At 43.6% G+C, this 11,911-nt stretch overlaps 1 protein-coding gene across 1 annotated transcript; it reads right to left on the bottom strand.

The window, feature by feature from the left end:
• Positions 1 to 867: 867 nt before the first annotated feature.
• Positions 868 to 11,900, bottom strand: LOC130193732 (tetratricopeptide repeat protein 39C-like). Its single transcript, XM_056414416.1, has 14 exons — positions 9,551 to 11,900; positions 8,866 to 8,914; positions 7,950 to 8,078; positions 7,219 to 7,333; positions 6,165 to 6,525; positions 4,591 to 4,759; positions 4,372 to 4,465; positions 4,166 to 4,273; positions 3,959 to 4,068; positions 3,735 to 3,858; positions 3,530 to 3,627; positions 3,328 to 3,432; positions 3,186 to 3,224; positions 868 to 2,934 (listed from the first exon to the last, which is right to left on the bottom strand). Exons 1-14 carry the CDS (start codon positions 9,697 to 9,699, stop codon positions 2,845 to 2,847), a joined length of 1,740 nt encoding a protein of 579 aa, XP_056270391.1. The 5' UTR covers positions 9,700 to 11,900; the 3' UTR covers positions 868 to 2,844.
• Between the last annotated feature and the right edge of the window lie 11 nt (positions 11,901 to 11,911).

Here is an 11,911-nt window from a genome sequence, read left to right on the forward strand (position 1 = left end):
AGAACCTTGAGGGCGGACATGTATGAAGTAACAATGGGAACAATCAAAGCCAAGGAGAGGATAATGGACAGGTTAAAAGTAAAAGATTGCAAAAGAACTGCACAATAACAAACTGGTATTGTCTTTTTTTAACCTGCATAGCGAAACTGAATGGAGAATTGTATTCATCGATTGCGTCCAAAAATTTCAACCAAAAAAATCTAAGAGAAATACGTAGAAGACTAGAGTGGTCTTCGAGAATAAATGTTTTTTTTCCCATTTGAATTCCTGAACTTTCTAAAGTGCAATTTTAACCGGAAAAACATCCAGAGGCAAAGACATACATCAGGCTAGAACAGGGGTGCTCACAATTTTTCAGCATGCGAGCTACTTATTATGTGACCAAGTCAAGGCGATCGACCAACGACGACGACGACGACGGGGGGGGGGGGTGCTAGTGAGATTGTGCTCACCTGCCGTGCGCGAGCCAAGAAGAGTTGTTGACGGGGGACGGGGGGGGCGGTGCTAGTGACTTTTTGCTCCGTCCCGATGCGCGCAAACCGGTGGCGGAGCTCCGCGGCGCACGAGACGGCGGGCAGAGGACTGTTAACGCGACACGTAGAGACAGAAATGACATGCTGTAATGTGGCGCTATAGAGAAAGTGACGGGGGGGGGGCGGGACACTTTTTTTCTGTCATGCGATCTACCATACTACGCCGCGATCGACTGGCAGGTCGCCGCGATCGACCGGTCGATCGCGATCGACGTATTGAGCACCCCTGGGCTAGAAGATAGATTAATGGAGAACAGTTTATTGTAGCGTTCAGTGACACACTGGAACACCATCACCTGGACATGTAACCCCAATTTCAACAAAATCTCATGACAAAAGGAAAAACTCTTTTAGTGACAGAAGTATATGGTACAGCCAAGTGGGGTTACTGACATTTCACCGTTAAATCACTTGCACCGCACTGACCACTTGCACAGTGGTCACCTCAACATTTACCACGGTTTACGTCCATCACAGCCACAGTGGATGCCAGCTTGGATTAGGAATCTATATGTCCGCAACCTTAAACATAGGTTGAAAAACAGTCATTGTTGAAAGCATCTGTAAATTACTGTAAGACGCTCTCTTTCGCATATATTTCTCGCATGACAAAAGATCATTGATAAAAAAGCGATACCGTAAACGGAACGATTCTCATGTAGTGTGGAACTGTGTCAACGGGGTTCGTTAAAATCCTTTTCATCACAGATATTTTTCTTTATCCAATTCGAGATCCTACTTTTGATTCAGCTTGATCACAACGCTGCAGTCTATCCTGCTGGCCATCACAAACTCTTATAGCATACTGTAAATTATACTGGCAAAAGTACAACTTATTTTAAATAATAAATAAACGTATCACTATTATAGCTTGTATCACTAAAACACTATTAAAATAAGTCACTTGTAATATATGTTTATTAGGCTGACATTTAACAGCACCTTTCAACTGTAACATGACAGTACAAAGTGTCCTGTATTATAATACCTTTATATATGTATTTGCAGTGATGGACACACGGATATATTCAACTTCAATATAGTCTTAATGTCACCGTTTACCCTGCCATACCATGCATAGTGCACAGGATCAATGCCCGGTGTTTTCACATACAAAAACAATATCATGACGGTATTGTGAATTGTGGTGATTTCTCAGATACTATAATGCCTAACTACTTGAATGTGAACTACTTACTCAGAGCAACCGAGTTTTAACTATGTGTGATTTTAGGTGACTAGTAACGTTACTTCACTATTCCCATGGTAACTAATTTGACTAACATATATCATTTTATGTCCATTGTGAATAAAGTAAGTGGCCCCTCTGTTATATGACTCAACGCCCATATGCCATGTTCAAGTCTTTGTTCAGCTCTTTTAATGAGTCATTTTATAAGTATGTCTCAAAGTAAATATTAAATCCAACAATTATTTCTTTTTTTCAAAATATGTGATTATTATTGAAGCTCAAATGTCAACTGCATTTTAGAGACAATTAAAACACTAATACCTGTGTCTTTAATTACTTAATGTAAAGGTATTATTAAGGGAAACATATCTAATAAGTCTCATTAAAACATCATTGATATGTTCTGGGTTACTCATTGAAGGAAGGGCAAGGCATTACTGAAATCCTCCAAATACACGCACTAATGAAGACATTTGTTACTAGCTAGCTAATATGTTTGGGTGTAAAGAAAACACTTGTAGGAATCGTCAAGAGATCTAAAGCGATATCCTTGTTTGTCATTATGCCCAGTCATGGATAGATATCAATTTCACCTCTGTGCATCTTGTTCAGCCTAGCTTAGTGCTAGGCCAGGAAGCCAGGGGGGAAGAGCTAGCTTAGCTCTGACAAATAGGAAGAAAATTGCACCTTCCGACTACTCCAAGGATATCATATTTATACTCGGTATACTTTGTATAAAAAGGCCATAAAAGTAAAATGCAAAACCTTGGGGTTTACCAAAGTTGAAGTTATTGTTCACCAACAACTGCTTCATGATGGGCATCATCCCATTGGTGGGCTTGACAAGTTGGGGACTAGCTTGCAGAAGACACGTCTAATATGCAGTATCATAGCTTTGGGAGTTGTTAGCCATAGATCATAACTTGCTAGCCACAGGTAGGATAGCCATTTCCATCTAATGTGTACCAAGCTAGTTGCACATCCTCAAATACACAGAGATGACACTTCATGATAATCTAACTGTGGTTAGGGACACCATACAGTTATCGCGAATGGCTTAAAATGTGTGGGGAGGAGCCACAAGCTTAGCTTGAGCTACGGTAGCTTCCCTTCCTGCAGTCACTGAGGGACTACTTCCTTCAAAGAAGCCAGTGCTGAATGGATGCGGACATGAAGCCTGTTCTCGAAGTCGTAGCCTGTAAAATCCTCCTAAAAGATTTTAAATGGACAAACAGCTGGTCAGTCACTTGAAAATGTGTTAAACTACAAATAATGTCATCAAGTTGTGATGATCTGAAGTTAATATTACATCCTGTATTTGTTATTATGAACGCATCATCAACATGTAATTATCTACAGCATTTAGTCATAATTATCATGACTAAATGCTATTAATTGTTTTGTACTGTTTCTAAATATATAATTCTATCAGATAGTCAATTGTTAAGTAAATATTTTACCTTTGCTTGAAGTAGCAATGATCTCCCCTTTCCCACAGTCTGGATTGCAGTATATGTATAAAAAGAAAGAAAGAGCATAATAGTGACAATCAAAATGTGAATGAACAAAAATGCGAACGCTGTATGCGTGCAGCAGACTGACCTCCGGTTTTGCGAGGAGTATACATCCGAGCTCGTAGACGGCATACGGCTGAACGTATGAGTTGATCTGCCGTCCATACTCATCTCTAGCTGCCAGCTGTAAGGACTGGATCGCATGTAAAAATGGACAGGAAAGCAAGCTGAGTGATATTCAAAGTGTTGACTTACTGCAAAATTGTACAGTGCTGAATGCAGACTGATACCTGAATGGCATCCCTCATATTCCCATGACATTTGTGAATAGCACCAAGGAGGAGGTGTTTCAGGCCTCTGCACAGAGCCTCATCTAGACTCTGTAACACTGAACAGGTGTAAAGAGGAAATGATCACACAGGGTGAGAAAGAAATTTAGAGGAATCCAGCTGCAGCTAGCTCATAGTTGGTATGAAACCTGAAGGTTGCATTCACCCTGATTCATTATCTGCAGATTAGACGAGGAGCAGTTTGGAAGCGCCTTCCACAGATACAGCACTTCAATTACACCAAGGATGCATAGCTCTCTGGTTGGCAAGATCTTTCTCAATCTTTCAGCCTGTAGATGGGAACAGGAAAGAGGAGGACTTTTGTGACACACTTGGTATTACTTTTGGAAAAAAGAGGGGGAAAAGGGCTAAATCTGCAGTGTAACCAACCCTTTTTACAGCGAACTGCTCTATCTGGTTGTTTTTTCTCTTGAACAGCTTCTGCACCTCTTTAAAAACCCTGCTTGCTCCGTCTAGGTCGCCCGAAGCACCCTGACACACTGTGGGGGGAATCACAAAAGGAAATTGTTTTAAAATATTTGTAAAAATGTAACTACAGTGTAAAAACAGCATACGTTTGGTGCTTGACAGGCTTACCTCCGGTCAAATAGGCGTAGTAGCACTGCGACCAACGTGACTCAGTCTTCAGCCTTTCGAACGACCGGTATGCGTCTTCAAAACTCATCTCGATCATGCTACACCAACCTGAAGCAAAGACGAGCAGACAGACAGGATGAGTCCCTCCCTGTGCTGAATGACCGGCTTTCAGCATGTCGCAACTAACCTGAGGAGCGATCACGTACCAATCTCATAGAGGCACACGTGCTGGATCTCCCTTTGGTCGGACGCAAGCTCTAAGGCATCATGGAAACAGGCCAAAGCACTGTTGATTTGGCACTGCGGACAGAGGGAGCACCGTTAACTAGACTCTGAACAGAGACTGCTGTTCCAACTTATTTGTATTTCACAAGTTAACTGATCCGTCACCGGCTGTTCACAACCTTGAGCCGGCAGCACACTACCTCTAGCCTGTGAACCCGTCCTTTGAAGAACATGAAGAGGGATGAGTTGGGGTAAACCACCGACTTCCTCTGCAGAATAGCTTTGGCTTCCAGCAGCCCCTCGTGTGTATCGGAGCCGTCCAGAGCAAAGAAAGGCAGCACTACTGTGTGGTACCACAAGAGGGCCAACCTGGAGAGCACAACAGGAGATAATCACGTCTGAAATGTGGCATTTGAAGCTCAAACTGAATCTGTATTACACTGAAGATTTATGTAGGGCTACAACTAACGATTATTTTAATAATCGATTCATGTTGTTTCTTTTTTTGATTAATCGGATAAAAAAAACGAATTCATTTTCAACCCTTTATTAAAAAACAGAACTGACAGTGCTTTACTCGCGTGATTTTACTTGCCCGACTATTTATTTGCGTCAGAGAGGGGGCGTGGCCTATCTCTGTTGCTTTGCTCTGTGAAAACAATTATCATTTCCGCCATCCACCATGGAATAATTAACCACTAGTTCTAATTTATACTTGTTGCAGACATCACACAAACGTCGTAACATCAAATCATGTTCGGGTTCATAACATCCCCCGTAGACTCACACAGCTCGATGACTTTCACTGACTACGCCTGAATGACTCCAGCGCTACGAGAGTAGCAGCAGCCAGTTTGATTCAACAACTGCAGGATGTTTTTCTATGCTCAAACATTATGATTGAGTGGCGGAATAATCACGCGACTCAACAAACCGATAATTACATTTTTTGCCAACTCTTTTAATAATCTTTTTTATCGAGTCGTTGTTGCAGATTTATGTTTCACTGTTATGATATAATAGCATGATATAATTTATTTCAATACAAAATAGCTCTGTCTTTCACATGTAAAGAAAAAAAACACATTCTGAGAGTGACCTTAAATTTTTGATCAAAAGTTTAGTTTGCCATATCAGGCCAAAACCCTCCATCACTAGCTGCCTCTTTTTATATATACAATAACAGTAATAACAGAAGTTTACTCGAGATGATGCTCTGCAGAGGGCCATGATTCGAAGGATTAAAGGAACAGTGTATTGGATTTAGTGACATCTAGTGGTGGGGTTGTAGATTGCGTCCAGTTGCTCCGCTCACCCCTCCTTTTAATTAAGGCATGTAGAGAACTACGGTGGCCTTCGGGTCAAGTAAAAAACAGTGTTTAGTTCGTTCTGGGCTGCTATAGCAAACACGGCGGTGCTACACGGCGGACTCAATGAAGAGGACCCACTCCCTATGTAGTTATGAACATGATATTAAACTTCAGCTAATCGATGCCGCTACATGCTGCATACTGGCCATTGAAACAAACATTAATATATTTCTCTCTCATGTCAGTCATATTTCTTTTTAAATTGTGTAATGGGTTGCTAGTAGGCCTTCGTTTTAAAGATTTACAAGACCAATAATGTTGAGTTGGGGGATAACACTAGGATTTGTGATTTGTAACTATGAGCAATGTTACACATCAGATCAAACGCTCCCTTCAATGCAATATGTCTCTTTGTTAAAAAATGATATATATGTATTATTTTTTTACAATTGGAGCCTACTCACGTAGCCAGAGGGGCCTTCATGTCCTTGCTTTCACTCGCATACATGAGGGAGGACAGGCCCTGGAGACGGTCGCCGGGGAAACCCAGCAGGTTGATGATCTTGAGCAGGTGTGGAGGCACCATGGAGATGCAGAGGTGGAAGAGGCCGTAGCCAAAGCTAACGGAGCCCTTAAGCCGGTCTAGGGCCTCGGCCGTCACGCAGTTCTCCACCGGTGCATTATGGTTGGCGTTGTCCGTCGAGAGGGACTCCTGGTGGGCCGAGGGCCCCGGCTGGCACGTCTCCTGCAGCTGGCTGATGTCACTGTAGCACTTGTTGTACATTTTCCATGCCTTACGTAGGATCCAGCCTCCTTTGATGTAAGCTGTTAGTGGATAAGTACGAAGGTCATTAATTCATCTCTGCAGCTTATAAACTGATCAATTAGTCTGTTGGTTATTGTTTTTTTAGCCTCACTAGAATTGGTGCTCCGACCGAATTAGCCAATGTTTACATGTACACTCATGGTGGAATACAACATAGATTAAAATAATGTAGTTTGGTACAAATTTGAGGAACTTGTACTTCACTTGAGTCTTTTCTTTTCATGCCACTGTTTAGATGGAAATGTTATCAGTTTAATGTTGACAATTATATGGAAACGTGGATCATGTAAAGTTAGTGCAGTATGAACATTTTAAACAAGCCGACAAAGTGCATCATCATATCATTATAGTTCTTGAGCTTCTTATTATATATTGTGTTAATATTCTAATAATATATGAAGTCGCTTGACTGATCACCTAAAAATTAACAAACTAGTGTTGTTCTGCTTAGCACAAAACATTACATAGCACATAGCACCCAAGCAGTGATGATATTATTCTGTTAATTCGGTGAAGTGAAGTGCTCGACACTGTTAACTGTAATGTGACATCTCCATCACGTCTTCTTCTCGAGCTGCACCATCCACACACATCCCACTACATGCAGCCAGTCATAGAGACAACACGCCGCCATAAACACCGTGGGTGCCACGAGAGACAGACTCTTCGACTCGTGGATTGCATTGGAGTACCTGAAAGCTCCTGCTTTACGAAGGAGAGCACGGCGAGGTACACCTGACAGTCAGCAACAATAATCTGCCTCTGTAGGCGGTCCACGACCACAACGCCTGACCTCTGGGAGTCCATCTGTAACACATGTGTAACACACACAAACACACACACATATTCAATCCAGAAGTAATACTCATAAACTACATGCTGAACGACCCAGAGCTGCTCGCCAGCCCCCACACTCCTCGCCCAGTTTGTTGATCACATTTCACAGAAGCACTAATTTAATCTGTGAGTGGGTTTGGCATGATCTCACTGCTGGCTGCATCACTAGCTACGACGCTGAGGATATAAACATTGTTATCTGAACAGCAGCCTCTTCTGCCAGCATTATTAGGAGACGGCAACGATGGTGGAATTTGTTTACTTCAAAAATATATATCCATATGGGTAAATAGGTGTTCTTGCTGCTCTACTTTGACAGTAACCATGCAACAGTCAATTAGGACTGTCCTTAAATAAAGAAGATTCTCAGTCGACTAACCCTCGACTTATCGATCAGTTGATTTTAGGACGGATTACAGAACAGTTGACAGTTTCTCAACAAAGAGTCTCACTAAAGCACCACTTTTAGTCTTGTGCATATAATGAAAAACAGCAACGACAAAAAAGACGAATCGACTAAAGAAATAGTAGACTTAAAGGTGTGTGTGTGTATAATAAAAAAATGTATCCATAGTGTTGTACTCACACTTTTTTTAATCTTGTTCCTGATCGTCTCTATGACTCCGGCACTGTCGCTCTCACACAGCTTCTCGGTGGTCCTCAGGTCGTCACAGGCCATCTGCATCTTCTCCTCCTCAAATGTCATCATGGCGTTCTGCAAATGCAAAGTTGTCAGAATTATCTGCACTTAACGCATCTTAAAAAATCTAAACCAAAAAAGCAGCACTGCATTGTATTGTTGTGTTTGAGTTGGCGTACAAACAGAAAACACCTCTTAATAGGAGGGAAGGAGCATTACGTAACAGTCCTGACAAGGACAAAGGGCCTTTTCTTCATGACAGTGAGAAGAGGAACACGGACACATCTGTGCAGATTGGAAGTTTGAAGACGCGGCACAGCCGGCACAATCATAAAAATTCTCGATCCGTCGTAGATGAGACCTCTAAAGATCAGCTTGAACCAGTGAGGGATTAAAGAAGTAGAACATGCAGTGAGATTCAACTGACATTTGTGGTTTGATGTTTGGATATTTTCTTGCATGGCTGTACATTTATGCTGCATGTATGAATGCCCACCATGAGGGTCAGATGCCTTCACGGCCATTTAGTATCTAGGGGACAGAGGATGACATCATCTTTTGCTTCATGGTGTGTTAGTGTCGTTGTAGGCTGCCCCTCCCCCAGCAACAGTCTGTGTGGGACCATCACAGCGTGAAGAATTTCCCTCTCCTATCAGCGATGGATGCAGCGTTACAGTAAATGTGCTCCTCTACAGGAGCGTCGCTGTTCTTGAGAGGAAGGTTCATCCATTATGTTGATGGCCAGCAACACAGTGGGGACAATAGTGAGCGTCCAATTTGACTAGTTGGATTATTTCAGGTGACACTGGGGTGGATCTTTCCTAAAAAAATCATATTCATCAACAGCCAAGATGAATCTCACCAGGAAACTGACGAAACTGGCCCCGAAGCTCATCAGCGGGCTCTGGGTCCTGAGCAAAGAGCGGGGAAGGAGAGAGAGATGCATTCACTGTCAAACAGAACGAATCACACGCAGAACTGAAAAGGCAAAGTCACTTCTTCTTTCTCCAGCAGGCTGCGGACATAGCCATGCTCTGGAGCACCAGCCTGCCTTCCCAGTAGTCAGCTGTAATTATTGATGCCTTACTACTATCTATTGGTTTGCTGTGGATTGTCCAACTCGTCACCCTCTGGTTTTTGTCTGTTTTTTTGGAAAGGCCAAAATGCCCCCAAAAAACATATACTTTTAAAAAGTAAAAACAAAACACTGTTACAAGTGCTTGTCTCCATGACGAAAATGTCTGTAAGAAACATTTAATAAGAAGGGGGGGGACGGGACAATGTTCAGACAGACAGCTGGAGGCCGTGAAGCCTCCCTCACTGAGAACATGCCTGTGGAACCTCACAGCCCAATTAGCCTTGTATTTCAATAAGCTGTTATATGTGAGGCACTGTTTTCACTCTGTGTATACATGCTGTCCCCAGTGCTCCGGATTTCACTGGGTTGTAACCGCTTGTGACTTTACTCTTGGAGTACCTTGCTAGGCATTAGGTTTGGGCATGCTCTACTGCAACACATCATTATGGCGGAAAAGGACATGAAATACCTGTATCGCCTAAAGAGCTCGTCGCTCTCCTTGAAGCCGTTATTGAGCAGCATGTTAATGCCTTGCAGGGCCATCTCGGCATCATCTAGATGCTCGGCCTTCTCCTCCACCTGCTGCTGCTGCTGTTGGGATTGCTCGGGACCCGCCATTGTTCGTGCTGCAGCGCGGCCGGCTGTTGGGTTGAACCGGAGCGACGGGGAACCAAATGCGAACGCGTTTCTTCTCCAAAGCAACGCCGCATTGGTTTAGTCCCGCTGGAGGGAGGGAGACCGAGACGCGCCTCTGGTCGGATGAAAAAGTAGTGCAGCTTCCGCAGGCTCCAGATGGCAGTGCACCTTTCTGGATATATAGGCCACTGATGCCCAGACGGGCACGCTCACTGCGCACTACAGCGACGCCCGCTTCACCATCGCTCCCCCCGACGGACGGCTGTCTGCGCGTTCAGACACGAGAAGCACACGCGCACACGCACATGCTGCTATTTGCCACTAAATCTACCATCCTGTCAGTTTCCACCTCCATGCCCCCCGCCCCCTGTTCTACTCTGCTACTCCCCGCCTCGCAGCAGCATCCGACGCCTTACATAACGAGGGTCCATCCAGGCTGCTGTGCTGCTTCCGTCTGCCAGGAGCGCGTCAGAAACGGCCAGGCGTCATGGACAGAGTGACGAGGCCCGCGGAGCAGGAGCAGCATCCTGTTTAGCCCTCCGTCGCGCAGACTCCTCGGAACCACAGCCCTCTCCTCCGACGGGCAGCCAATAGACGCTCAGATTGAGCCACGCTGATGACACACTGCCTCATGATATACTGAGTTTGTTCTTTTTTTTAAACTACTCTACATTTTCTTTTCTTTTTTAATACGGTTTTGTTATTTTATTTCCCCAGAGGTCTTGATGGTGCAAAGTGTTGCTGGAGCCACCTCGACATGTCGCTGCAGGGTACAAACACAGGTGTTTTATAAGGATTCATCATGGCCCTATTCTATGACACTGGTATGTTGTCTGCTATGCCTATGGTCATGAGATGTTACTCTACCAGTGTCATTTGTAGATACACTTTTAAGGATCTGCTTTAAAGTTTGTTCAAATATTGTGAAATCATTAATATAATTCTCTCTTTTTAGCTGATTTTGACTTTAGTCTGTACAGTAAAATCTCATGAAAATAACCATGGATAATAGACATGAACATAGCAGGGACCTCATGAACAACAATCCAGTGGAAATAGAATATAACCTTTTTAGGATCTGCTTTAATAAAAGTTATAATATGGTGAAATTCTGAATATAATCATTGAATTTGAGCTGACTTTCAATTAAAAACAGTGCAGTAGTGTAACCTCATGTGCTATTATAATATTATTTCATATATTGTCCAAAAATAATGTTGATTTTTGACATGTTATATCAAATTTGAGAAATTATTGCTGATCAAATGGCCTCGTCGTGCTTTTTGGGCCGTACGAGCCCTCGTACCGTAACACCATGAATAGAGGTGCATTGGATTTCAAGCGGCGGCTCACCTGACCGAGCAGCGGTGGATGTATTACTGCATAATAAACCGATCCGTTACGCTCATTGCCACTGACATCACACTTCCTCCACTCTGCGGATCACATTGAACAAAAGAGTGCACGGACCCAGGCGCTATCAGGCAGCAAAAGTCAACAGAGTGCGGATCCGTTGAACTCGACGTATTGAGCACCCCTGCCTTATTGAGCACCCCTGCCAGTCGATCGCGGCGTAGTATGGTTGATCGCATGACATAAAAAAAAATTGGCTCGCCCCCCTGTCACTTTCTCTATAGCGCCAAATTACAGCAGAAGCATGTCACTTCTGTCTCTACGTGTCGCGTTAACAGTCCTCTGCCCGCCGTCTCGCGCGCCTCAGAGCTCCGACAACGGTTTGCGCGCATCGGGACGGAGCAAAGAAAAATCTGGTGTGTTCGAGCCATCTGGTGTGTTCGAGCCCAGACGCGACTCTAAAAAACGCAGCCGCACCAAAAACGCCTTGGCAAAAACGTGCCGGGCAAAACAGTGCTGTGCGCCTGTGGAGCGGACCTGCGTGCGCAACCAACCATTGATTTTTGGTTCAATATATTATTTTTTTAAAGAAAGGAAAGAGTACGGCGAATACCACCATCTATTCCATGAGTCGTGTTTCGATTGCGAGCGCCTTCAGTTGCACTTCCGACCGAGCAGGAGTCAGTTTGAGTCGTGTTTCGATTTAGAATTATAAAGATCTTCGTAATTAAATACCGCTAATATAATATATTGTAACGTCTCGGACGTTATGGCACTGATGACACTGAGACGGGACGACGTTATTACTCCTCCTTTATTGGACATCCACCAACACAGACAG

The sequence above is a fragment of the Pseudoliparis swirei genome, chromosome 5 (genome assembly GCF_029220125.1).
Source record: "Pseudoliparis swirei isolate HS2019 ecotype Mariana Trench chromosome 5, NWPU_hadal_v1, whole genome shotgun sequence".
Lineage (NCBI taxonomy): Eukaryota > Metazoa > Chordata > Actinopteri > Perciformes > Liparidae > Pseudoliparis > Pseudoliparis swirei.

Excerpts from the sequence above, each read along its gene's own strand:
- LOC130193732 (XM_056414416.1), bottom strand. The coding sequence starts at position 9,699 with ATGGCGGGTCCCGAGCAATCCCAACAGCAGCAGCAGCAGGTGGAGGAG. Across the intron at positions 7,334-7,949 it reads GGAACAAGATTAAAAAAAGT|ATGGACTCCCAGAGGTCAGG; the intron begins GTGAGTACAACA and ends CATGTGTTACAG. Across the intron at positions 6,526-7,218 it reads CGTAAAGCAGGAGCTTTCAG|CTTACATCAAAGGAGGCTGG; the intron begins GTACTCCAATGC and ends ATCCACTAACAG.